The 28000-nt window shown below is 38.4% G+C and overlaps 3 protein-coding genes across 5 annotated transcripts; 1 reads left to right on the plus strand and 2 right to left on the minus strand.

Moving 5' to 3' along the window:
* The first annotated feature begins 223 nt into the window (after nt 1-223).
* Nucleotides 224-8417, plus strand: xaf1 (XIAP associated factor 1). Of its 2 annotated transcripts, XM_066677609.1 has the most exons (9): nt 224-266; nt 885-1014; nt 2912-3047; nt 4082-4138; nt 5093-5294; nt 6238-6302; nt 6654-6842; nt 7112-7182; nt 7273-8417. In XM_066677609.1, exons 2-8 carry the CDS (start codon nt 965-967, stop codon nt 7151-7153), a joined length of 741 nt encoding a protein of 246 aa, XP_066533706.1. In that variant the 5' UTR covers nt 224-266; nt 885-964; the 3' UTR covers nt 7154-7182; nt 7273-8417. The 2 variants fall into 2 exon arrangements, with proteins under 2 accessions (XP_066533706.1, XP_066533698.1); XM_066677601.1 differs by lacking the exon at nt 224-266 and having other exon boundaries at nt 763-1014.
* A 779-nt stretch (nt 8418-9196) lies between these two features.
* Nucleotides 9197-15591, minus strand: tekt1 (tektin 1). Its single transcript, XM_066677588.1, has 8 exons — nt 15521-15591; nt 13937-14130; nt 13468-13633; nt 13112-13240; nt 11806-11952; nt 11105-11327; nt 9857-10053; nt 9197-9373 (listed from the first exon to the last, which is right to left on the minus strand). The coding sequence occupies exons 2-8, from the start codon at nt 14124-14126 to the stop codon at nt 9214-9216; spliced, it is 1212 nt and encodes a 403-aa protein (XP_066533685.1). The 5' UTR covers nt 14127-14130; nt 15521-15591; the 3' UTR covers nt 9197-9213.
* Nucleotides 15592-16349: 758 nt separating this feature from the next.
* inpp5ka (inositol polyphosphate-5-phosphatase Ka) lies at nt 16350-27343 on the minus strand. Of its 2 annotated transcripts, XM_066678032.1 has the most exons (14): nt 27200-27343; nt 26539-26614; nt 22740-22844; nt 22050-22158; nt 21551-21667; nt 21170-21345; nt 20949-21060; nt 20753-20862; nt 19579-19605; nt 18669-18909; nt 18213-18350; nt 18025-18108; nt 17828-17932; nt 16350-17734 (listed from the first exon to the last, which is right to left on the minus strand). In XM_066678032.1, the coding sequence occupies exons 2-14, from the start codon at nt 26604-26606 to the stop codon at nt 17654-17656; spliced, it is 1473 nt and encodes a 490-aa protein (XP_066534129.1). In that variant the 5' UTR covers nt 26607-26614; nt 27200-27343; the 3' UTR covers nt 16350-17653. The 2 variants fall into 2 exon arrangements, with proteins under 2 accessions (XP_066534129.1, XP_066534130.1); XM_066678033.1 differs by lacking the exon at nt 19579-19605 and having other exon boundaries at nt 16351-17734.
* Between the last annotated feature and the right edge of the window lie 657 nt (nt 27344-28000).

Consider the following 28000-nt stretch of genomic DNA (forward strand, 5'->3'; position numbering starts at 1 on the left):
TAGTATAAATGCTCTTTTTTATTATTATCAGTCTGAGTGACTCTGAGGGCATGCTGGGAGACACTTTGCATGGCTCCTCCCACTTAACCACGTGACACAACATGCCCCCCACACACCCTTCATGAGCCAAAAGTCTTAGGGACCACAAATGATTCAGTACACTTCCAAAACTTTTGCTTTGCCCACATTCACAAGGGACTGTCTACACATATGAGGGGAGGGGGGTGGGTTGAGGGGGTTCGTGTTGCAGCCTGCAGCCGAGCATGGTAAGGCTCTGAAGCACCTTTGCTGTTGTGATGGGGATGTTGGACTGTCGCCACTTACAAAATCATCATTAGCTTTCTGTCTTCTGCCAGAGTGGTGGGTGCATTGCTGAGCTGCTGCCTGCCAACCACCTGCTGCCCACTGCCTTCATTCTTGGCTGTCCACATATGCATATAACATGGTTTTAAAGGACAGTGTATAGACTTCTATTTCGTGGACACCTTAATCTTAACCATAACAACTGCTTGCGTAACCCCCTCCCTAAAATGTTATGATTTACATTATGAGGACATGCTGCTGTAAGATACAAGTCTTTACAAAGTCATGCGGTGTCCCTTATTAAAAAAAAACGTAATATTTTTTCTCTCAGTTTAACGAAAATTATACCAAGATAATGACCTCGCGATAGTGAATAGCATTTTGATTCCATCTACATAATGCAATATTAATGCCTGGGACACTACCTGAGCATATTTATCTGTAATAATAAGATGATTTGATATAAGCATATTGTAATATTTTAATAAGATAGTTTATTTCAGCAAAACAAACTACTACAGGCATTTCGAAAGTCGTATTATTCAAACACTTTAAATTTGTAGCGTGTTATGTGTGAACAGTTTCGTTTTCAGTTCTTCACAAGTGAAACTATCTGCTGGAACAAAACAGACAGAGTTTTGGTTCCAGAAAGTGAGACGGTATGGAGAAACCAGAGAGCAAACCCGAACAACTAGAGCTCTGTGGCTACTGGTGAGTTTACCGTGGTCTTTTTTTTTTTTGGTGTGCCGTTGAAAAGACTGTACTTTACTCGGACTCCATTTACAGCTGCGGAGCTCACTAACATTCAATCCTATAATATATATATATATATATATATATATATATATATATCACATACAGTGAACTGACCAGTTGTTTAACAACATTTTAATAAAGCACTGTGGAAAATATAACTAATTTTTAATCTCCTCAAACATATTTTAAATTCAGAGACTTTTATTCTGGAAAACAAGCTAATACAAACATTACCAACAACTATGAGAGATATAATAACGAGTATAAACCTGATATAAAATGATTATGCTGAAAATGTTGACACTTTATGTTGACGCTCACTGATATGTACCTATGGACTAGGGTTGACTAGCAACTACACTACAACCCCTAGTGACTCCAAAATCAGTAAACAGTGATGTCCCAAAACCCTCTTCAGGTGTGTCAGAGATGAAGCTGCAGGTTCTCACTATTTTCAGAGCAGTCATACACCCCTCTGCCCATGCTGCTGCTCCTCCAGCACTCCTGTGTCCCCATTGATGGGGATATTGTTCTGTTTAACATGTCCTTTATATAAAAAAAAATGTGTGCCATTAAATATACTGTACTTTATCTGAGCTCTGTTTCCTGTTGCAGAGAGCTCTGAACTCACTAATATCTCACTAATAACATATTTAATACTTTGATACACAACACACAGTGAGCAGATTTAACAACATTAGTATTAACTCCCAATGTGAATATGTGAGAAATAGCTCTCCTTGTGGTCCATAGCATAACTGTGAGTGAACCATTGAGTATGTACAGTTTGTAAATGTTGAAGTGTGGAAGTGAAAAAGTAACAAGCTATTTTCATGAGGTGCTTCAAATCTAAAACATATTGGGTTATTTTTGCCTTACCTCTTTAAAATATATTCTGTCTCTTTAAGTACTTTTTAATCACTTAATTTTTCTGAAACCTGGCAAAAAAAGTATTGCTGGAAAATGCTTTGTATTTTGGTAGCAAAAGAAAAACTAGAGGAATGGATTAGGTCTATTTTTGGACTGAATTTGAAGGTGATCGAATATTAAATTGTTCTATTTTAGTATGATATTGTTCATTATATTGTTCACAATATTTATATTGTGTATTCATTTCTGTATCTATTTTTTTCCTATTAGCCAAAATCACCTTATAAATATAGTTACATTTATGGAAATTCATAAATATAATTTTTTTATTAATGAGCCAAACATCCACTTTAGATTTGTGAAAAAAAATATATATATACCTGTTTAAACAACATGAATGAAGTGCTACACCAAAAATAATACTGAAAGTAAAACTGCTTTCATGTATAATTATAATAGTACTGATTATAATTCAGGTGGCATGGGTGTGGAGTTTAACTTTGAAATACAGTGTTCCCTTTACATGTCTCATCTCATTTACAATCCAAAATTGGACCAGACATGGGCTAAAAAAATATAAAAACAAAATTTTGCAGTTATGTTTTTGGAGCAAAATACCTTTGCACTGCGTTACTGAAGAGAAGGCCTGTGGTAATGTGAGGTGACTTAAGTAAATCACTGCAGCAGGAAGATTAAACTTCAACTGTATATTGCAAATGAGCATTTGGCCTGAAAGGACTAAAAGATAAAGCTAGTTCTAACATGTTTACATTGCTATTGTATGTTCCCTTAGTATTTAAATCAAACCGATTACAAAAATAATCTTTAATTGCATATCTTTTATAGCATATGTCGCTTTCCCGAACCAATTAAGAATGATAATGGTGCTGTTGCAGTTTTTCAATGTTTTCAATACTTGCTCATGTTATTAGATTGTATGCAGGCACATTATCTGTAATGCTCGTTTATAATCCTTTTACAGCAAAAAAGAGGTGGCGAAAGTGAACCTCTCGATGCATGAAGTTCACTGTCAGCGGTTCCTCTGTCTGTGTCCTGACTGTGGTGAGTCTGTGCCCAAGGAAAAGGTAGAGGATCACCGGGCAGAACAACATGCTATGGTAATAAAACATGAATCCTACTAAAAGTGCCAAATAACTGTTTTTTAACTGATTAAAGGTGTGCAGCTATTTTGTATTTTTATTTTCATCTATTTTATCAGTTTTATCTGTTTCATTATTTTTGACTGTTCGGTTCAAACAGTTTATGAACTTCAAAAAGTCTGAACTGTGTATTTTTAGTAACTGCTATTGCAAGCACCTTCTTGGTATCTAGGATTCAGGATGTTTAAGTCTAGCCATGATGTAGGCTCTGGACCCCCCGCGACCCTAAAATTGGATAAGCGGTTACAGATAATGGATGGATGGATGATGTGTTTTCTTGCTGTCTTTTGACTGCTGTAACACTGTGCACTATGGTCCTGGGGGAATGTTATCTCGTTTCACTTTGTACTTGTATATAGTTGAAATGACATTTAAAGGGATTCTGATTCTGAATTACTTTAATTTCAGCATTTTACTGCTTTACTTTATGTGGAAAATGCATTTGTTTCTGTGTGTATTGTTGGTGTTTCTCTGTGCTCTTCGCTGTAGCGCAGTGCAGTGTTTATGTCACCCGAAAAGCTGACCCTAGACATCTTTGGCCACAGTTCACTAATGGAAAAAACATTATGCTCTATGCACATGAAAAAACAAGTACATTTGCATGCAGTTTCTTGTTTTTGTGCCTGGGGTGCTTTGTTAATTTCCATTGTAGACTGAGCTGTTTTTTCCATATAACAAAATAACAAGATAGAATGTTTTTAATTTAACATTATTAATAGCTGTTGTAAAGCAGTATGTCCATTTTATATTTCAGAAAATGCATTGTTTGATCTATTAGGCTTTTACTATATAATGAATATAGTTAATTTGTGAAATGCATGCTGTCCAGCTGAAAGAACATATGAATATTACTTAAAATATGTACAATTGTTTTTTATCAGTCTTAAAGGAGAAACAAAAAATAGAGTATATTTATTTTTGGCATACAGTTCCCTGAAATAATGTTGGTGTACAACGGAGAAGGTGTTAAACTCCTGTGTTATCTGTTATAGGTGAGATGTCAAAAGTGTGGTATGAAGATGGAACAGTGCAAACTTTCAGACCATGAGGTGAATATGTGATCAATAAAAGTGAGGGATATAGCAAATATACAACATCAGAATTGCTCAAAACCTGTGCCCTTTGTAGATCTCTTACTGTAGACAGTAGCTCATCAGGTGAGTCTTCCACCTTGTTCTTCAATGGTCTGGATCACCAGAGAGCAGTTTGGGTGGTGGATCATTCTCAGAAAAGCAGGAACATAGATGTGGTGGTGGTGTGTTCTATGTGCTGTGATGGAAAAGGTGAATCAGACACAGCAGTGATGCTGAAGATTTAAAAAAACCCAGTGTCATTACTGGACTGAGAATTGCCCACCAACCCAAAATATCCAGCTGACCGTGTCCAATGTCCACTGATATAGAACCAGAGGACGATCAACACAAACATCTGCAGCAACAGATAAGCTACTGTCTCTGACTTTACATCTACAAGGTGGACCAACGAGGTAAGTGTGTATAATAGATTGGGTATTGAGTGGGCACACAGTGTATTAAGAACTCCAACAGCACTGCGGTGTCTGATCCACTCAAACCAGCGCAACACACATTAACACATAACCACCTTATCAGAATCACTGCAGCACTGAAAATGATCCACAGCCCAAATCATTCCCATTCTGTGGGTGTCCTATGGGGCCCTGACTATTGAAGGTACAACTACAAAGTGGTAGTGCAAATTAATATAGAAACAAAGACATATTAATTTTATGGCTAATCCGTGTATTTGTGAGTGTGTTTGCTGTTACCATTTTTATCAGAAAAAATGTATTTAATTTTGATTCATGCAGGCATTAAGGTATTTTCACTCAGAAATTCAAGAAAACATATCACTTGACCTTAGACGTTTGTACATTTGCATGTTCTGAGAAACACAAACTGTGTCGAAATTCCTCACAGTAACAATAATGGTCATATTTCCCATTTTAAAGCTCTAGACCTTCTGTTTGTGTGTCTCTTTATCAGACAGATGAGTGCAGTGAGAGGCCTCAGAGCTGTGAGTTCTGCGATCTGGAGCTTCCTCTCAGCGCTCTGATGGAGCACACTGTGACCTGTGGGAGCAGGACAGAGAGATGCCCAGACTGTAAGCGGTACGTCACCCTGAAAAACCGGTCAGAACATGCCAGGATCTGCTCCTCTGCACTCTCTGAGGACAACAGCTACAGCGGTCAGTCTGCTTTCACCTTTACACTTTATTCATTTGTCTGTTATATTTATTTTTTATTCACATAAAGACATGATAGTGCTGGATTGCCTGCAGCACTTGGAGTGAATTCACCCTTGCTGATGTGGTCCCAAATTAAGCACACGTTATGTTCATGCTCAGAATTTTGTAGACACTCCTTTAGTGAGTGAATCAGTAAGCATATTCTCCATAGACAGTATGAAAATAAACGTGAAGCTGCACATGAGCTTCAGGTCACCATACTCAGTGCAACACATGAGTATGAAGGGGTGTAAAGCATCTAGAATTGGACTGTGGATAAGTATAGGATTCGCTGGAGTGATGTTCCGGACCATTACCAGACATCACTAATGTTGTCATGACTGTGGTGCAATCACAGCCTCACAGAAATGTACCAGCTTCAGAAGAGTGGAATCTATTCCTGCAGTAAAGGGGGACTGTCTGTGAATACCTTCAGTTTCAGAGGAAATGTTAGAAGAGCAGGTGTCCACAATCATTTGGTGGTACAGCTGGTCAAAATTAGGGTCTGGTTTTAAAATACTTTTATTTTACTGCCAAAATCAATTCATAATACATTATATATTGTATTAAATTCAAGTTGTAATTACTGGTCTTAGTATTAACACAAACATTTGGTCAACCTTGCAGACGTTATGGTCATCTCGTTCTCAGGTCTTCCAGGTCTGTTATAAGGTTTGACCACTTTAAGTCTGCCTCATTCAAGGATGATGCAATATCCAACAAAAATGTGAAATGTGTGCTGCTGCTTATCAGCTAATGCTAACTCAGGACTCTAAGTCTCTGTCACAGCCTAATGACCTGCACTATCTTCATTGTTGAGCCATATTAATTACAATGAGCCTGACAAGGATACGAAGTGCTAGATTCATTTTTTGGACATTATGATAATGTTTTCTTTTATCAGATGAGGACTCCGCTGATGATTATATGAAGCTTGCGTCAGCAGAAAATCTCCAGGACGATGAGAAGGTGTGGTTCTGGATTTGTTTTAAAGCTGGCATGGGAAACTGTGGATTTTGGGTGGCCCTATAGGTCAATTTGATTCTCTGTGTGAAAATAAGTTATTCATCTTCTCTAGAGAACACTCACAAATACAGCAATTTTGTGCAAACGTTTGTGAACTTTATTTGCTGAAATATTATTTATTATTCCAATATAAGCAGGTAATAAACAGCAATTGGCTACTGAATGTGCAGAAAAGGTGCATAAATGTTAAATAAAAAAACCATAAAAACATGTCATTGGACTAGGGCACCCAATATTTGCATAAGAATTTATATTTAATTTGTATAAAACTGCTTTCTCGCAACATACAATCAGAGTGAGCTGTATGGTGATTTGAGCCGAGACTCAAAGGAACCTGAGGAACCTAAAGAGTTAGAGGACTTCTCATTCCTAACTAACCAGAAGAAGGGGAGTGGAGCTGCTGGATTTGGAGATCTGGATCAGATTAACACCTGTCCACACTGTCACCTGGCACTTCCTCTACAGACACTGAAATGGCATGAGGTACATTGCAGTTTACATTGTGAGAAAATCTTCTTTGTCCAAAACGATACATTTATAGGAGAAGGAAAACACCTTCTTGATTTATAATAGAATAAGATGCAATTTCAAGTTATTTTGGGCAATTTTATTGGTCCACTCATCAGGACATTTTACAAGGCTTATATAACAGCAAACGCATATGGTATAGTAACGTATCTCCTAGATTTCTCCAACACTCTGCATTTACAGCAGTGCAGTCTCCTAATGATTTCTTTTTATCTTATTTTTAGGACAAATGTAAGCTTTTTGAAAGCCTGAAACTGATCAAATAATACGACATGCAAGTAAAAATGAAGAATATGTAAGTCTCCAGACCATATATCATTTTAATGAATAATTTCCTATTTCTAGAATAATGTTATTTTATGATTTATTTATTTCTTCTTTACAGCAGGTCTTTTCAACATCACACGAAAACCCCTAGCAATATCGCAAAAAATTCATTGGCTTCAGCAAATGAAGATTTTGTAGTGCATATTGTTCTAATATACAGCACAATGTGGTGGCCCAGATTGGGGGAGGGGCTGCGGAGATTTTGGGGGAGCTCCCAGCATGCTCGATGGCTGCCCTTTCATAAGTTAGGTGTTGTTATAGAAATTAATCAAGGAGGTTTATGTTGTGTGTGTGTGTGTGTGTGTGTGTTGGGGGTTGGGGCGTTGTTGTTTGCATGTTCTGGCTTGACATGTGGCAGAGTTTGTGTTGGTCAGGGTCATTCACCCTGATGTTGTTATAGGCCTCAATGTGAGGTCTCTGCTGGTTCTGCCACATATGAAGCCTAAAGTGGTGTGTTTGCGTGGTGATTCATTCATTCATTCATTCATTCTCACTGGTTCCTATTCATTTTAGTGCCCTTGTAATAAAGGAAACCATATTACAAATACAGTACAGTAATGGCTCAGTCTCGTTGCTCTGCTTCTGAGTATACTACAATATCTCTAACAGCAATTAAAAATATTAAAAGCAATGTATTAAATTTGCATTGGTCCAATCAGGCTCAAGATTTTAAATCATGCCAGTAAAAGTACAACCGAAGAAACAGAGATACAAACTTTTGTTCCAAGAGTTATAATATGTTAAAATGAATACTTATAAATGTAGTCTTTTCATTTTCGTATATCAGGTGGGAATATTTTAGGTGATTTTATACTGTGATATTTTATTCAATAAAGTATGTTTGAAGTAGAGACATCCTATATTCAAAATATAAAAACCCAGATTCATAAAATTCAATGCAATTTAATAATGGCACAGTAAGGTTTTCATTAAACAATGTGTTGTGATTGAAATGTTTCACTACCATGAGTTTTAGTAGTTTGCCTTAGCATTTAAGAACATCATCCAGAAAATATACCACCTACACTATTTATAAACATGATGCACATAAATTCACTCAGCTGATGAAACCGTGTGTTTAAAAGGCATATTATAGACAGTTTGCACAGAGAATGGAGAGCATTTCTGGTACAGATAGAGCAGTAGGCCTACGTGAATAGGAAGATGGCTTACTTTCTGTTGGCTTGCTCCTGTACCTCCCATTCTGTGAAATCAAGTTCTCTTTGAATTCAGGCAGAAAATTATGAAGAACATGTCCATTTTATTTGCATGGTGTGTGTATGTTGGCTTTTTTTCTTGATAAAAAGACTACACACTCCACAATATTTCAAGTAGCTCAGACAAAAAGATCTTAAGAAACTGGAATTAAAAATGAAACAATTCAACAAAATGGAGACATGCTGTGAAATGCTTGAATGAAGCAAAACAATATAAGACTTAACATGGCAATTTTGTAATATGTGAGCGTAACAATGTGGAAATAATTTCTTTATTTTATTTGAATTTTGTGGAATTAGGCATTTAAATGATGTAAATGTGTTTGAGTGCCTTTGGTCTGTTGTGAACGGCGTGAATGTGCATACTCTACACATTACGACTGCTGTACAGATCAGGTCATCTGAATGCACCATGATGAGGATAGAGCCCTCGCCTGTACCTTGGCTTTCTACCTGTACACATCCTACTTCGAGAGATCCCCCTGCATGTCCTAAGTGTGACCAGCGACTCTTTTAGCAATTTCACCTGGACTGTCAAACCAGTAAACAGTGAAGCACAGTAATAAAAGTGTTAATTCATTAATCTTTCGTTTATTTATTCAACTGCTTATCTTCAGGCAAAATCTCCCACCCATCAGGAAATTCACAGACACTGCATACTGTATTGAATGAAAAAACAAAGGGCAAGCCAGACCACTGTGTTGTGTGAGGTATTTCTGGGTTATTGCAAGCAAGTGACCAAAGTGCAACAAACACAATAGATGACAGAGAACATTATCTGTTCAGAAGTTGTGAATTGTGACTGGCTGATGAAGCTGGGTGCAAATCACTTCATCTATATAGAGTGATTTGGATTTGACTTGAATCTCCTCTTCCAGGGCCAGCTGGTTTCTGGTCAAGGCTTTGAGTTCCATTTCCGACAGGGCTAGGCCTTCTTTTAGCCTGAATATATAAAGACAATGTAGAGTCAACTCTTAATCAAGTTCAGAAGAAGATCACAGAAATTACAAGCACTGTATCTAACATAGGACAAATTGATTCATTTGTGCAGCCTACTCAAATCCCGACAATGACACAACCATCTGTGGTCACCATTCTAAGAGACCGCAGTAAGGGACTTTTAAAAATACAATTATACATATCTCCATTTTATGTGGATGGTTCATGTAAAAAATCCTAATGCAGAAACCAAATTTTAATGCTACTGACAGATTCATCAGATAATTCTGAAAACAAATGTATTATTGTACTGTATTATAAGCAGTTCTATAGACTCCATGCACTGCACAGTTATTGTGTTATAAAAATATGTTACAAAGTAGACTCACCAAGACAGAGGTAAGGAACCTCTAGTTTCTAGAAGGTTGCTGTCCATTCAGAAACACAACCAAAAAAAAAAGCCCTGTTCAGCTCTGGTTTGTTTACCTGGCAATTTGTCCTATAAGCTCCTGCACTTCAGACAGCAGGCGAGTGTGTGCAGAGTCATGACAGAGTTCAATATTGGGCCTCTGGCTGCGGGCAGACAATCGAGTCTGCGCCACTTTCAGCGGACCCTCTTTATCAGAAATGGCCACTTTGAGAGCCTCCAGGTTCTGTTCCTGGCTCGCTATCTCTATCAGCAGCTTCAGAAACACAGAAAAAAATATAACAATGAGGTTGATCGTAACGTATTTCATCTTCCATGCATTCCATCCAGAGGTGGCAGTGTTCTGAGTTTGTGTGTGTGTCACTGTCCTTAATCACTTAATCAAAGCTGAAACTAAATATATTAAGGGCATACCTCAAAACACATTAAAAGTACATTTTTCATTCATTCGCTCATTGTCTGTAACAGCTTATCCAGTTCAGGGTCGCGGTGGGTCCGGAGACTACCCAGAATCACTGGGTGCAAGGCAGGAACACACCCTGGAGGGGGCGCCAGTCCTTCACAGGATGACACACTAATGGTATATTATTTCTTTTAAATTTAAATCCTTTTTCATTCATTCATTATCTGTAAGACTTATCCAGTTCAGGGTCGCGGTGGGTCCAGAGCCTTGATGGAATCATTGGGCGCAAGGCGGGAACACACCCTGGAGGGGGCACCAGTCCTTCACAGGGCAACACCCACACTCACACATTCTCTCACACCTACAGACACTTTTGAGTCGCCAATCCACCTACCAATGTGTGTTTTTGAACCGTGGGAGGAAACCGGAGCACCCGGAGGAAACCCACGCAGACACAGGGAGAACACACCATAATTCTCACAGACAGTTACCCGGAGGAAACCCATGCGGACACAGGGAGAACACTCCAACTCCTTAAATATAAATCCGTACTATAAAAATGTTTAGTGTGGAGGTTGGACCACCCCTGCAAAGCCTGATTCATTCTAAAAACAGAGGATGCTGGTAAGTTTTTGCTAGTATGTTGCATGTCTTTATGAACTTAGGTCACATGCACTGCATCTGAAAGAGGATAGTGTTCCAATAACACTAAAATTGGATTGCTACTTTAATTATATAGAGATATAAGAACAGCAAACTCAGTCAGCACCTGCTCATTCACCCTTTTATCAAACCAAATAAATACCTTGTTTAACCATGTTTGGAGAAAGGGAGTATGTTTAAGACATAATAAATAATTTCCAACCATTCAGAAGATAAATAATGTACATATGGCCAAAAGTACCTTGTTAAGCTGGTCTTCCAGCTGGGCTTTGACAGTCCTGGTCTCTTGAATGCGCAGTCCCAGAGCAGTGCCTGTGGCTTCGTGCTGTCGCCGCATGTCTGCAGCTGTCTGCTCCAGCAGACTTTCCACCAGTGCTCTCAAAGATAGGGAGTTATTCTTTTCCTTCTCTGCCTTGCTGATATTAGTGTCGGAGAAACTCTCCCACTCCATGGGAGTCACTGCCCTATAGTTATGAAAATGAAAGACATATTCCATAATATTATTCCAGTCATAACTGCTGTGTGGTTCAGTAAAAGTCTTAACTTGAAATAGATGGTTGAACTGAAATATTTGATCAGTGGAAACAAATGGTGGGCTGCAATAATTTTAAATTAAGTGTGTCATTAATAGGCCTTATGTAGACCTTACATGTATATATTTTCATACCACAGAATGAATAATGTAATACTTTAATCGCATTAAAACACAGTATTTATTTGAGGTACTTAGTTTTACTTAAGCAAAACATATCATTGGACCAGTGTGGTCAAGGCTCAATTACCATGCTCTCCATTCACTGGCTCATCACTGACATCTGCAGGTTGACAACACCTCATTTTCTACATAGTGCTATATTTTAACTTTTTACATTAAAGTTAATACCAGACACTATGACAAGCTTTCGAGGTGAGTGCATATTCCATATCTGTTCATGTCTTTACCCTCCTGCAGTGACCTGTTCCAATTCAGTCTGCTCTACTGTGCTGGCTGAAGTGCTGGTGAGCATAGAGCAGAAATCATCAATGCGCTCTGCCTGAAATTTAGCTCGCAGGTCTTTCTCCAAGTAGTATTTAGCTGAGCGGTTCAGTCTATAACAAATCAAATCATAGATAGTAAAATAAGTTTAATAGCAAAGCCATCATAGGTAATTATGTTTGCATTATAATATCAATATACTCTTTACAAGCTTAAAAAACCTACTGGAAAAATGTCAGAGACAAGTGCAAACACATTTAGGTACAAGTTGTTCTTTTTTCAGGCCATTTTTCTGCCTGAAACACTAACAGCAAAGGGCCTGACAGACCAGCAAAACGGTTACTTTCATCTTTGAGACACAAGAAGTTCAATCAAGATCTGCTCTTGTTTAAAACCTGAAAAAAATCCACAGATATTTTTGTCTGTCCTTCCACCATCAGAAGACAGCTCAAAGATGTGATTCTGAAAAGATGTAACACTGTCAAGGAGTTGCAGAAAAATGATTAACGTACGTTAGGACTGTTGTAACTGGACGTAAAAAATACACAGGTTGGTCTGTTAAGCACTTTTTGTGCCTATGAATTTTGAACAAAGCTGGAGATGGAAACATTCATTCATTCATTCATTCATTCATTATCTGTAACCCTTATCCAGTTCAAGGTCGCAGTGGGTCCAGAGCCTACCTGGAATCATTGGGCGCAAGGTAGGAATACACCCTGGAGGGGGCGCCAGTCCTTCACAGGGCAACACAGACACACACACACACACACACACACACACACACATTCACTCACACCTACGGACACATTTGAGTCGCCAATCCACCTACCAACGTGTGTTTTTGGACTGTGGGAGGAAACAGGAGCACCCGGAGGAAACCCACGTGGACACGGGGAGAACACACCACACTCCTCACAGACAGTCACCCGGAGGAAACCCACGCAGATACAGGGAGAACACACCACACTCCTCACAGACAGTCACCCGGAGGAAACCCACACGGACACAGGGAGAACACACCACACTCCTCACAGACAGTCACCCGGAGTGGGAATCGAACCCACAACCTCCAGATCCCTGGAGGTGTGTGAATGTGACACTACCTGCTGCGCCACTGTGCCACCAGATGGTAACATAATAAATGTTTTTAAAAAATGTGGTGAATAAGTTTTGAGTTAAAAGGTATAATAAGCAAATTCTATATATAGCTTATTACATATTTGATACTTGCTTTGTTCTTTTCATCTTTGTTTTCTTTTCATTTTAGCTCACCTGATCTGCTCAGTAATCTGTTCCAAACTGCGCTGGAGGAGTGTTATCACTCCCTCAATCACATCCCTCTCCTTCAGCAGCTCTATCTCCACATCGTCATGCACCAGGTCTATCGCCACTCTCTCGTGCCTGAGCCCACAGAGAGGAGATCAGACGATAAACTGATCATTCTAAGACAATAAGTACTATACAAAGAAGACTTTATCTGCAAGGGTGATTTTGAATGACAGCACTGAATCAGTGCATGGCGTAGGCTAGAATTTCTCTTCTGTGGATCAGGCTTTGTCTCAGTAAAACACAAGTTTAAACATGTGCTGTACGCCACCGTTTCTCAGTAAGAATCCCTTGTCACTCACCTCTCGTTCAGACAGTCCAGAGTGGCTTTAAGGGGCTCTGAGCAGCTCTCCAGTGCTCTCTCTACTCGACTCTTAAATGTGATCAGCACCTCAATCTCCTGCACCATCTCCTGTAGTTTCTGTTCCAGCTCCTGCTTCCAGAACTTGATGTCTTTAATTCTCTGCTCTGAGGGAAAGATGTATTGTGTATCGAAGGCTTTTTAATTTACTGTATATAATAGCCATTTCGGATTAAATGGAAGCAGACACAGTAGACTTGGGTGGGTTCTATCCCCAGTTCTAGCAGGAATTACATATTATATCAATAAAAGCTCTTGGGCGAGACTTGTAACGTTAAATTCCAACATTACTGCATTAGCATTCAACTGTAACTGGTAAGTTGTTCTTTACGATAGCATCTCCCTAATAATAAAGTAAATGGAGCACACTTTTATTTTTAGAATAATCCGTGACTGTGTTTTGCAGTTACCCAGCTTCATGTTAGCATCCTGTTGCATGCGTTTGGCCGTCTTCTCACTCTCCTCTATAAATCTCCTACACTCTGCAGTGAGTTGCTCTGATCGAGCTCGTTCGGCCTCGGCTCTCGCATACTGCACCTGGTTTGCTTGATTCCACTCAGAAGGCAAAAACTTCTGAGGTGCTTCTATCACTCGAGACATTGCACTGTGAAAGATATAAGATCAGATGACAGATACAGCAAAAGGTGTAATGATTAATATAACAAAGAGGTGATATTTTCCCCCCAGTTTGACTACAAGATACATCATACTGGTAGCTACTTCAGAGTTGTGTCTGTGTAAGTTTGGGGGAGGGGGGGGGGGGTGGCTCACATTGTCCTGTACAGTAAAATGTTATTTTTGTGGCTTTTCATTTCAAGTTCAGGGGTCTCATGAGGCGATGTATTAATGTCTTGATCTGACAGGGCTGTCTGTGTGTCATGTCACACACTAGCAAGATGTAAATGGACTTGTACAGCATCAACTGCAGTCAGAACATAGCCTAACCCCCGGACATCTCAGTTCACATTTGAAAATATAGCACTTCCTCAATATTATTGATGCACAGAAACTGAACGCTCAGCCGTGGGGCATGGACCTTAATCACAGGCCATGGAACGAGTCAGCAAATTATTTGTCTAAAAAATAATTCCATAGTTTCACTGTTAATGTAATTATATCTGGACCAAACTACTTTCTTTTTCTTTGGGTGTTAAAAATTTACATTCCTGTTTATTGATACAAATCTAACTCCATAAAACAGAATACATTTCCATGACTGAGTTCTGATCAAGGATTCATTTAATATTCCTTCAACATGAATACACTCGCAATCTTTACATAAATCCCCTCTGGGAAATAGGACACAAAACACTTGTCATAAAACGTTCTTCTGCATGTTTCCTGCAATTACATATGTTCACCAGAGAGGCCACGTCCCCAAGTCTGACAGCTTATATAGAGCAGCTTTAAATACAAACTAGGTCTGCAGTGAACATTTGGCGTCCCACTGACGCAACATTTGCAAATATAGAATCAAATAGTTTTACGGAACATTTTATTAATTTTATTTTTTTTCTCTTTTCTGTGTAAACATGAGCTTCTCTAAAATGCTTTAATATATTCAAATCCAGAAATAATGTACCGAAATATTTAAATGTAACCTGAAAATATTAGTCAAATTAGACTTTGTTAACAGTTTTGTTGAAAGTTTGTCAAATGCCTCTCAACGGCTTGTGTAGAGCACGATGGTGGTCCTAAATAGCGCTCTAAACATTAGCTGGGGAGTCAGAAACCTTTGTGCATTAATATAAATAAGTTGGTATTGGATAAATAATACGATATTTCAGTGTAGAAGCTGTTGCTTCATGACTGATACATGGACACTATGATATCTACATCGGGAGTAAGAGGCGGTTTAAGACCCAGCCAAAATTAGTTCATTGTGTTTTAGTAGACTTTATACAAAACAGTAAACCACTGTAGTAACATTATGGTATGGACATCTTATATCATCGATAATTTACGAATGTAATTCTGAGAAACCGTTATCTTACCTTTCAAAGTTCTGTTTCAAAATGACCGTGAAGATGAAGCCTCAAGCGTTGAGAGTCCCAGCTCTGGCCGGAAGGTAAACAATCTGTTGCTATAGCAACATCAAAGTCAACTCAGCACCGAGGGAGGGGTTTCGATAAAAACACATAGTCTTTTGTTCCTAAAGACTATTGGTACTATCCAATAGTATTAAAATAAAATATGACTTACTAAAATAGAAATAATTTACTTACCTGTTTATTTATTCTATTTTTATTACTCCCTAATGTATGGCCAATGTGTGTGGATCTCTTCTAAACTGAAGGGTACTGGGGAAATAAACGTTCCTTTGCTGCAATAACAGTCTTGAAAAGGATATATGTTGGGACATTTCCGTGAGCATTTGCTTGCATGCAACAAATGTTCCAGAGTGAAATTCCAGTTCTTTTTTTTCTTTGGAGATTAAAGAAACTGTGGGTAGTTGAATGTTTGTGTTCAAAATAGGTGTCCCTTAACTTAACTAAACATACTCCCTTTCTCCAAACATGGTTAAACAAGGTATTTATTTGGTTTGATAAAAGGGTGAATGAGCAGATGATGACTGAGTTTGCTGTTCTTATATCTCTATATAATTAAAGTAGCAATCCAATTTTAGTGTTATTGGAACACTATCCTCTTTCAGATGCAGTGCATGTGACTTAAGTTCATAAAGACATGCAACATACTAGCAAAAACTTACCAGCATCCTCTGTTTTTAGAATGAATCAGGTTTTGCAGTCCAACTTCCACACTGATAACATTTATTTTAACATTTTTATAGGACGGATTTATATTTAAGGAGTTCTTGTGTTCTTCCTGTGTCCGTGTGGGTTTTCTCCGGATGACTGTCTGTGAGGAGTATGTTGTGTTCTCCCAGCGTCCACGTGGGTTTCCTCCGGGTGACTGTCTGTGAGGAGTGTGGTGTGTTCTCCCTGTGTCCACGTGGGTTTCCTACAGGTGTACTGGTTTCCTCCCACGATCCAAAAACACACATTGGTAAGTGGCTTGGCTACTCAAAAGTGTCCGTAGGTGTGAGTGTGTGAGTAAATGTGTGTGTGTGTGTGTTTGTCCTGTGAAGGTTTGGCACCCCCTCCAGGGTGTGTTCCTGCCTTGCGCCCAGTGATTCCGGGTAGGCTCCGGACCCACCGCAACCCTGAACTGGATAAGCGGTTACAGACAATTAATGAAATAACGCTATACATATGCATTTATTTAGAAAATATGATTACTGGTTTAAACAGGGGTTGTGATTAATAATTTTCATATTTTGCACATAAATACAATTACAGCAAATTGCCAATAAACAGGTGCTATAATCAAATAACATTATACAGTGTACATAAATAAAACATTACAGTTGTTATTGATACCAGTGGCAGATCTGGCTTGAAAAATGTTCTTAAACATTCAGAACTAATCTCATACAAATAAAATAAATTCTTCTTATACTTAATATCACTTATTTAAAAATTCAATAATTTCGCAAAAACTAGACATACGTTAAAGGAATCAGTGCAAGTTCTAAACTTTTCCTAATACATTCCAGAAACCTGTAAACTCTGTTTACAGTACATGTACTTCTTTATGTCAGTTGTGACTTAAAATAAATTGAATGACAAAATAACAATAACACTGATAGGAATTATTACAATATATAAATATAATGAATTTTAAGAGGGAAAAATAAGATTATATTCAAGTACAATTGAAAAATGTTGGAAATATTATGAAATGTTTAAGGCTAATACTGAAATGCAACGGTGGCTCACTGTAAAGCAGAAGCTGGAACAGGAAAACGTCTATAGAAAAGGATTACCTTCTTTGGCAAAAGGTGTTTTTTTTAAACTTAGCTTAAAGGACTTGTAAATGGACTTTTGCAGTTAAAACTATTATGGGTCATAGAGGACCAACCTTCACAGTACAACAGGAGAAATGATACCACAACAAAAGAAAACCAAGGAGTCAATAAAACACACTAAGCACTGTTCTGATAAAATTGCACTTGCTAGAATGCCCCTAGATACCGTTTTTTTTTCTGAAGAATTAAATATGAAAAGAGCATCCAACAATAAGCAGTTTGAAAGTGCCAGTCGGTAAAAAAGGCAAAGCATCTGGTCCTAACTGATCAATGCCTTGTCCAGCTCATTAATATTCTCAGGCAATAAACCTTCCTCAATCGCTGCTCTGGATCCATGAACCTAAAACAGACAAAATAAAAAAATAAGAGTAATTAAATATGTGTAAAAAATATGATAAAATCAAACTGGTTATAGGCGTGTATGTATACTCACTTTAAAAGGTTCACTAATGCCCACAATACATTGCAGGTTACTACTGTAGTAGCAAAGCACACATTCTGCTCCCATAACAGGAATCTCTTCTTTGCTCACATAAACCTTTGAATGTAGATAATAGGACATAAAACCGCATAAAAAACATGCAAACTTAAGTAGTTCTATATTGATTATGGCAGCTGGCAGAATGATACCTGTATGACCTCGTCGTTGAAGGCCACCTGGTCATCCTTTACCCAGGTATAGGTGATGTAGTCTGAAATGCTTCTGAATCCAATCTGTGAAAAGCAATTGATCACTTTTCAATAAGAATCATAAGAATCATACATTATATTTTCCCATTTAGTAGATCACTGAGACCATAAAAACAATAAAGCCTGACCTTATAAAGTCCAATCCAGTCCCAGGCACTGGAGGGGAAAGGCTGCAGTGGACTATAAGTCACCATGGCATCCAAATCTGCGCTCCAGTCGCCTTCAGCACAAAGACGCACCAGTGGAATGTCAAACATCTTCCTCAACTGAAGCAGGAACAGACAGAATTATATTACCACAATGCAGATCAGTATTTAAACCTAGAGACTTAACATTAAGAGTTCTGGAAACCCGGTCAACCAAGCTTCATTTAAATGGATAGTTCAGTGATAAGTTTAAATACACTGGTAATCACCGTTACAATTAATATATGATAATCTGATTTCACATTTATGTTTCCAAGTTCATTTGTTAGCTAAATTAAACCCTCTTAGATCCAGTGAATAAAAACTAAATAAAAGTTTAGAGACAAAATCAGTCTGTTTTTCGGTTAAGTAACTAGTAATTTTATAGAAGAATCAAACCTCCAGTCTGAAGATGCCGATGACAGGTTTATGGTCACTGAGGCCATACTCCATGTTGCTGGTGTAACACTCCTGAATCACTTTCAGTGGGAATTTCTCCATCAGATCTTCTAGTATCTTCTTTTTCTTTTCTTTGACTGCATCATCATCATCCTCTTCGAAAACATCCTCAGGAGGTGGTGGCCTGGGCCTTACTCTCCACAGAATCCGATCACACCATGCAGGCTTTCTCTTTTTCCCACTAGCATTTTGAAAGAAAAAAAAAAAGATAAAAGAATATGTGAACTATGGAGGATTTATCGATCATGAAACATGGGCTGGAATATTACTAGATTGGATTATTTTAATAGATATGACTAAAATGTTACACACAGCAACATACTGTGCATGCATGGTTAACTAATCTTTAATTATTTAAGAGAAATAACAAAATTTCAAGGACAGGCAGTAGAACAGCCAATCCTACAACTTTAGCAAAAATAAATCAGCTCCTGTGCTTTAACACTCAGCTTCCAATTAAATATTTATTATAATAATATAATATAATAATAATATTTGAATCATAAAAAGTTCCATTCCATAAGAGTTACTACGTCTATAATCTCTTAATTATAGAATTATAGTTATTATATCCATAATCACCTTATGTACAATCACTTTGTAAATACATTGTGTTAAACTGCGGAACACAACATGTTATGGGAGAAAAAGCTTCCCCCAGTGCAATGTGGAATTAGGCCGTCCATGGTTTATCTGGCCAGAATGTGGTTAAAGAACACTTTCAACTCTGGTAAGGAAGACTAATGCATTAGTTCAGTCAACCAGAGTGAAAGACTTTAGGGAAGAGTGGTAGGGAAGCATATGTGTGGGTTAGCCAGTGAAAGAGGACATGGTAGGGATTAAAGCTTACTTAAGGCCAAACCAAGCCTTCTGTACCCTGTAAGGGCAAGAGAAAACAACAATAAGAACCTTGAACAAAAGAGAGCTGAGGGAGACAACACACTTTGCTTTTATTTGCAAATTGAACGTCAATAATGATCCTACAATAACTGTCCTACAGAACATTTACATGTAAAACATGCCATCCATAGTATATACTCTGGATGCAACTAAAGGACTACAATGTTGAGACACAGTATGTTGTAGTTACACAAAATACTACAACCACCTCCTTGTTTCTACACTCACTGCCCACTCTCTCTGCTCCCTGACCATACAGGGGCACTCTGTTCTCAGTTCTACAATTTATTTGCCCACTTTCACGCTGTTCTTCAACGGTGGATGGTGGATCATTCCCAGTGCTATATTGACACTGATGTGTTTGTGGTGTGTTGATATGTATTGTGCTGTTATAAGTGGATCAGACACAGCAGTGCTGCTGGAGTTTTTAAACACTTTATCTACTCACTGTACCACCTTGTAAATGTAAAGACAGAAACAGTAGCTCATCCTTTGTTACACAGTTTCTGTTGGTCATTCTGTAGTCCTTCATCCTTGGATGCTGCCCACAGGACACTGTTGGCTGGATGGTTCTCTGTCCAACAGTGACCCTGAGGTGTTTAAGGACTTCAGCAGCCCTGTGTCTGATCCACTGATAACAACACAACACACCAACACCATGTCAGTGCAGGGCTGAGTCACCCACCAAATAATACCTTCTCTCTGGTGCTTCTGTGAGGTCCTAATCATTGGAGAACAGTGTGAAACGGGGCAAGTAATGTATGCATAGCAACACACGACCTACAGTCTGTAATTGTAGAATTACAAAGTACTCCTCTATGGTTATTAGAGCTGAGAGAATGGACAGAGACTGTAGAAACAAAGAGGTGGTAATAATGTTATAGTTGTTAAAGTCTGTGTATTTTATTATCTAATCAGCTGGCAGTCTATTATGTTTACTATAAAAATTCACATCAGATGTGAATAATTTACACATCTGAAAATGCTGGCTACTGTTGCTTGGATACATTTGTCAGGGAAAGAACTTCCTTTTGAATCAGTCAATAACACAGAAAAACATTGAAGTCATTAGTGTGTGCCCATGGGTATATTTACTTGTCTACCAGACTAGAACATCTACCTACCTTGAATCATAATTATTAGAGCTCAAGTCAAATTTATATGTAGGCTGGAAATTAAGAGGTCCTTCTTCAAACTGCTGCAGTTTATGCACCTTCTTCTTCATCATACACAGCTATAAAAAAAAATCAATCATTACAAACACTTGCTTAACCTGAAACACAATAATTCAATAGCAGCGTATGACTTTGAAACATGTACCTGGTCCTTGGACCACAGCAAGTTGAAATTTTGGCTTGTGATACAGTTTCGAACAAAATGCATCCCATGGTCCTCAATGCGAAAATTCAAATCTCCAAACCAGAAGACAACCCTAAATAGTAAAGAGTCCGGAATCTTAAACACAACCGAAAAGACAAACTTATCCAGTATATTGTAATACACAGAGTGTATTGCATTACTCTATTTTAATGCTCACTGACTTGTGGTCTAGAATGGATGGATATTTTTTCCCCTGAAAAGTCTGGGAATCCAAGATGTACTCAAATTCATCCACTCTTTCTGAGGCGTATTTCATATGAGCAGCCAGGTGACAGTTGAGGAAACAGAGCATATGGCCATAGAAGGACAGGCGGATGGTCACCCCTCCTTTATTACCCTATGAAAAAGTGTTATTAGAAGAGTGAGACAGGCTTATTTATGAAACTTTGCGTATGAGAACTAAAACAGACATCAAGGTGAAAGATCAAAATAGGAAAGAAGGTAAGAAGGTGATATTGGGCCTTGTTAGCAAAAGCCCATAGGTTTAACTGACAAATTCAGGGCATTTTCCATTTAGCTTATTAACAATAAAGTAAGCTTACCCAGTAACCAAAAATCCCAGTGCGAGTGTACGTGACCTGGATGTCTCTGATGAAGGGAACATGCTCTAACTTAGAAAAGAACAACAGGAGCAGTCCCTGCATCCTTATGGATGACACCTGTATCACAGAAGGAGTAAGAAACAGAATGACCATGTTTAGTTAAAGCAGGACAAACGACATCCAGAGCACAGAGAATATTACAAGCAAAATATTCCAGTAAATTCAACAACCACCACAGTGGAGCTAAATAGGCATCTGTATCAGTGTTATTCAATTACAGTTTCAGTGCTGGTTCGCCATGTTTTTTCCTGCTGTACCACAGAATAAAGCCAAAATATATCAGACACTGGCCACATCTGAGTAAAACTGAAGAACCCTTAATTATACTCATCCATAATCATTACTGAATCTGTACCAATATCAATATTAATATAAATATACTCTAAACAGAATATATACAGCAGAACACTACTGAAAAATAATGAGGATAAAAGCATACTTTAATAAAGCCCAGAGGGGCCAGTGTGTTCATCAACAAGTGACTCCAGGAATCGTCAAAAGCCAAATCTGCAACAAATTTCAGAGGTGCTGCCCTCACTTCCTGCAGGCTAGAGAAGTACACAGTGACATACGTAAATGACACCTCTATCCAAAATCCTGAACATAAAAGTGCACTCTGTTTCTTGGAATGCTGGAAATGCAGATAATATCTGAGCATGTTGCTAGAAGCATTGCTGGATGTTTACAGAGCAAGTATTCATAGAACAGCTATAGAAATGTATATTTAAGGGGAAAATCACTTTAATCATAACTTTATACACAATTTGGGAAAATCTCCATAAGCTTCTACAGTTACTGGACAATTCCTTCATATAGAAAACAGGAGCAAAGTCTTTCCTAACTTCTGATAATGAATTACCTAATATCATTATTGATGATTGTGCAATGACAAATGCACAATCAAGCTTTGTTCAAGCAAGCTAACAGAAACACCAAACTCATTTGTTTACATGCTATAAACCTAAATAAAGCATGTCTGGACTGTATTAAAGTGCATTCATGATTCCCGGTGTAGGCACATGGCTGTTTTGTAACTCAAAGGTCGGTTTATAAAACAAGATCATTTTCCATATTTAAAGGACTAAGACACTGAAGAATGTACCCTGACTCTAAGCACTTTGGTACTCACCCAATCACATAGAGGTCCACTTTCTGTTGGGAATTAAGCTGGAGCAGTGAGCTGACGTCATCAGGAGGCTCTGCTGTAGCCACGTTCCATGTGACCATGTACAGCCTGTTAAAAAAACAGAAAGTATGAGTGACAGAAAGAATGCGGCAATACAACACATCAGAGTACAAACATAATGCTTTAATTTCACACTTTAAATCCAACCTTGTTCCTGCCTTTCTTCAACAATGAGTAATCTGTCTGGCATGTTAAAGACTTACTGGTCTTCTTAGCTCTAGTGAAATATTTCAGCAAATCAGGTATCATGTAATACCAAGTAAAGTACACTTCAGATTAGTATCTCAGACAGACCAATTCACCTTAGGTACTTTGGGGGCTAACAGAGAGACACAAGCTTTACTTGTTAAAATAGGACGCCTTAAGGAAACGCACACACACACAGAGAGAGAGAGAGAGAGAGAGAGAGAGAGAGAGAGAGAGAGAGTGAGAGAGAGAGAAGAAAGAAAACAGAATGACTTGTCACACTGCACAAAGACTGTTATTACTGCCTCAGAACAAACAAAAGCTCCAGTCAATTGTTTGATCAGTTTGCTGCTTTTTTTCTAAGAAAAGAAAGATTATTTCTGGTAGCGTTGCACAATACAGCATTTATGTGTTATAATATTGTTTATAATGTGCATGATGATCTTAAAACACCCTTTAAACATTCACTGTCGTTTTAACCATGTGCTGTGAGCAGCTCACCTCTTGATTATTAAGATAAACTGAATTGCTCGATAATAATATTTATTAATTACGGATCACTCTAAAATAAAGATTTGAACATTAATATTTTTGGCTAAAAACCATTTACCATTCAGTTTTATTAATTCACTAATGTGTTTTCATTATTATTGGTGTGCAAAAGAATCTGGATTAGCTTTAAAAACCTGAACTGCTCTTTCTCGCGTTGTTGAGTCTTCTGCCCACAGATCTGAAAAGCAGCATCAAGGTTCTTGGCCACTTGGGTGTGAATTGTGTCTTTAGGATCCAGGTCATCAATGCAAGTCATGAGCATGGTCAGCTGCTGTCGCAGGAGCATTCGGCTGCCTGTGGACTGCGTGCATGTACTGGCCACACTCTCTGAGCGTGGTCGTGTCTTTGTGCTGAAATGTGCAGTAATTTCTTCCATGTCGTCCAGCGGTGTCCAACTCCACAGTCCAGTACCAATTTGAAGAAGCAGTGGCTTGACACCAAATGCTCTCACTGTGCTCTAAAGCTATCTCTCTGTATATTTTATTACAAGGCCATTGCCCGGTGATGTCTAAGAATTTCTCAGTCAAAGCAAGGAAGTTAAGTCTTCGGTTCCAATGTCTCAGTAGCTAGCAGCTCTTCCCAACTCACTCTAAGATGGCAAGGATAATGTGCGGGTTGTAATGGGCTGGACTTTGGACGGGCTTAGCCAACAAATCAGACTCAGGAGACCACATGAGAAACAACACAATAGCAATTGTGCTTTGCGCGTCAGGTCTTATTACCTCAGCTTATTATAATGGGGAAAATGTTGAATGGCTGAAAAATACGACAAACCAAAAATCACAAATATGGATGAAATTTCTTGTCGTTTTAAATGTAACTAACTTTAACACAAACTGGCAAAATGTGTAAATGCATTCCTCTGCATTGCTGTTTAAAAAAACCAAGCCCTGACATGTGACAGGTGAAGAGTTACATTATTCATCCCCTTGGAGAAACTGATTTTCTACATTGAACCCATCCATGGAAATGAACACACAGAGACACACTTGTGAGCAATTATTCGCCACACACTAGGGGCAGCTGAGCATGCGCACAATTGAAGCATCGGGCTGCCGTTCATGGTTCCTGGGGAGCAGTTTTAAATATGGGGAATTATTTTCTAATGAGCTAAAGGCTATATGTGTATTTTCACAGCCTGTCCTGACCATACAATCTCATACAGCATTCCACCCATGCTGTTATCACTCCCTTGACCACCGGCTGCTAAGTAACAGCAAATGGTCATTTGGCTCTAAGCTGCTGAAAGTACAGTTTTCCAGAAGAGAATGCTACTAAATAAAAATGGTGATTGTTTTATTTGTGATAACACAAGTACACTTTCATTATTTATTTTCTAACACATATCTCAGGATCTAACTGCAATATGTTACTCCATGTGTTGTACTTTTTCACTCTCTACCTACAAGTGTATCAATCATGCCAGCAACCATCACCGATTATGATGTTTATAATACCTTCCAGAATGATTGCATAATGATCTATTTCCTTCCAGTGCTAGGCCGCGAGAAACCATGTTGACAGTAGATTACCAGACTTGGCCACAGAAAAATACCATCAAGGGTCTCAGAAATGTATGCATGTGGCAATGCACTGTTTAGCAGGCAAATAAAGACTGATCTCATTTGGTCCTTCTTTCTTTCTTAGAAACAATATACAAGGATCAACCATAACATTATGACCACCTCCTGTTTCTACACTCACTGTCCATTCTCCGAGCTCCACTGACCATGCAGGAGCCCTTTGGAGTTTTATAATTACAGATTACGGTCCATTTATTCCTATGTATACTTTATTTCACCCTGTTCTTCAATGGTCAGGACCTCTATGATTTGGGTGGTGGATCATTCTCAGCACTGCACTTGTACGTGTGGATCACAGTTTTTAAACACCGTGTCCACTCACTCTCCACTCTGTTAGACACACCTACCATGTTGGTCCACCTTGTAGATGTACAGTTAGAGACAGTAGCTGATCTGTTGCTGCACAGTTTGTGTTAGTCACCCTCTAGACCTTCATCAGTGGACAGTTGGCTGGATGGTTTTGGTCGGTGGACTATTCTCAGTCCAGCAGGGACACTGAGGGCTTTAAAAACTCCAGCAGCACTGCTGTGTCTGATCCACTCGTACCAACACAGCACACAATGACACACAACCACCACGTCAGTGTCACTGCAGCGCTAAGAATGATCCAGCACCCAAATCATACCTGTTATGTGGTGGTCGTGACCATTGAAGAACAGGGTGCAATGGGGCAAACAATGTACAGAGAGCAACAGATGGACTGTAGATGGTGTGTAGTTGTAGAATTACAACATGTTCTTGTGGACAGCGGAGCTGGGAGAATGGACACTGAGTGTAGAAACAAGGAGGTAGTCATAATGTTATGGTCAATTGGTGTAAAAGAACTGGGACAAGATTTTTTTTTTTACATTATTTGGACACAAAACACACATTCTATGGCACAAGTCTTCTAACTCGTAAGCTGACTCCTGTTTCAGTTGTGGATGTTGTATTCACAGCTATGTGACACTAAATGAGCAATGGGAGCACAACAGTTCTGTTAATAGCGTATGGAATACAGTAATTTTTACAGATCTTAGCCCAAAGAGCAGTGCATTAAATTCTACAAGCTGTATCATCACAGATTACATAAAAATGCAGAAAATCAGTGGTATCACACTTCCGTTTCTGTTTTTTTGTGAGCTTCTTGTTTTCAATGTAAGAATCCACCTGCTCTGCCTGGTATGTGTTGAGAAACTAATCACCAAAGCCTAATCTCCTGCTTTTTTTCTTACAACACAAGCTTTCATTTTGCCCACAATGAGATGCTGTACAATTCACGTTGAGGTCCAGATCCAGAATGTTGAAACACAATATAAAGGAGCTTGAATTTGTGTGGTACATCAACATTAATCAAAGCTATATTCAAAATGCACACTGGAGCACATTGGAATCATTCAGAGAAATAGGAAAAGAACAGAACTTAATAAACTGAAAACAACCTGAAGGTTTCCATCTTGTGGTCCAGACTGACGGAGCTCAGGGCACTGGACAAGGCCTCCTGCTCCATCACTACACCTGGCAACAACAGATATAGTTCATTCAGTGTTGTTCTTACACAAAGCCAGATTTTGCATAAATTTAACTTGTACAGTTCCTGAAACAGCTGCTCAGAATAGAATGTTCACTACATATTAAAAGTCCTGACTGAGGAAACTGGGTACTGACAAAACGTATTTTTTTATAAAAAGATATTTAGTGTTAATGTCTTAAACTATACGATGTCAACTCTATTACTTATAGCAACTGCTCTTTCTCGTCAGAGCGAAAAACGCAACTGTTTTAACTACAACCAAGCTCTAAATATAATGAATACTATACTGTAATCAAAAACATTACATTAACCAAACACTTTCACATGTCGTTAAAGTTGTAGAAGCTCTCCTTTATTTATAGAACATTATCAGCAGGCGATGTTAAACTAGATTAAACTAAACTCTGACACAGGCTGAAACTGGCTTAACGTTAGTGGAATTTAAGGTGGAATGGATAATAAAGCTCAGGAAAATAAGAAGACAGACTTGTAACTGATAATTTATGAACGAATTATTGTCTTGACAGACTGAAACTGCCATTCCGAAACCTAATAAGCTAACAAATTACCTGATAACAATCTCTGTCGGCGTTTCCTAAGTCTCGAGTCCCGAATGTCACACTTACTGATGATGATAAACTCAACTATGCTCAGCGATGTTTACGGACCTGCCTTCCCACCACTGAGCGGCTCATTCACGACGCCTAGATTTCAAAATAAGAGTCTCTGCTCAATGATTCTCCTTCATTGTGCGTGTTCATAAATGATCAATAATCCTACCATTAATATGTCAAATTTCTCTGCAATACGTCTAATATTTCTGTTGAGCAAATTTGCTTAACGGGTAGTGTCACCTGCCACACAGCTCCAGGGTTTCGGTGACAGTGCCATATTTAATTTACTTCCAAACTATCCTATAATAGGAACGTCACCATGGTTACCAGGGACCTAACCATCCATTCCCGCAGGTATCGACGGCAGGTGGTCTCAAACACATTGTATTCTCCGTGTTAACACACACATATTTATTGTGTTAACACTCAAGATGTGTACATGTTAATGCGTTCTGAATGTGTTAGCACGTTAAGTTTGTGTATTTGGAATTTTTCACTGTTGGGAATCATGATGTTCGGCGTTATTGCTGAAACAAAATAAAGCCTTAACGTACCAAATAATTAAAAACATTCCGTGTTCAGTTAATGTTCTGAAGTAAACTAAATACATCATTATATAGTTATACACACACACACATATCTATACCTATATATATATATATATATATATCAGTGGCGGATGCTGGTCTTTCAAGGATGGGAAGGTCAATTTCGGCCTACATCATAAAATGTGTCGCTTTATTTATACGTAAATTC

The sequence above is a fragment of the Hoplias malabaricus genome, chromosome 1 (genome assembly GCF_029633855.1).
Source record: "Hoplias malabaricus isolate fHopMal1 chromosome 1, fHopMal1.hap1, whole genome shotgun sequence".
Classification (NCBI taxonomy): domain Eukaryota; kingdom Metazoa; phylum Chordata; class Actinopteri; order Characiformes; family Erythrinidae; genus Hoplias; species Hoplias malabaricus.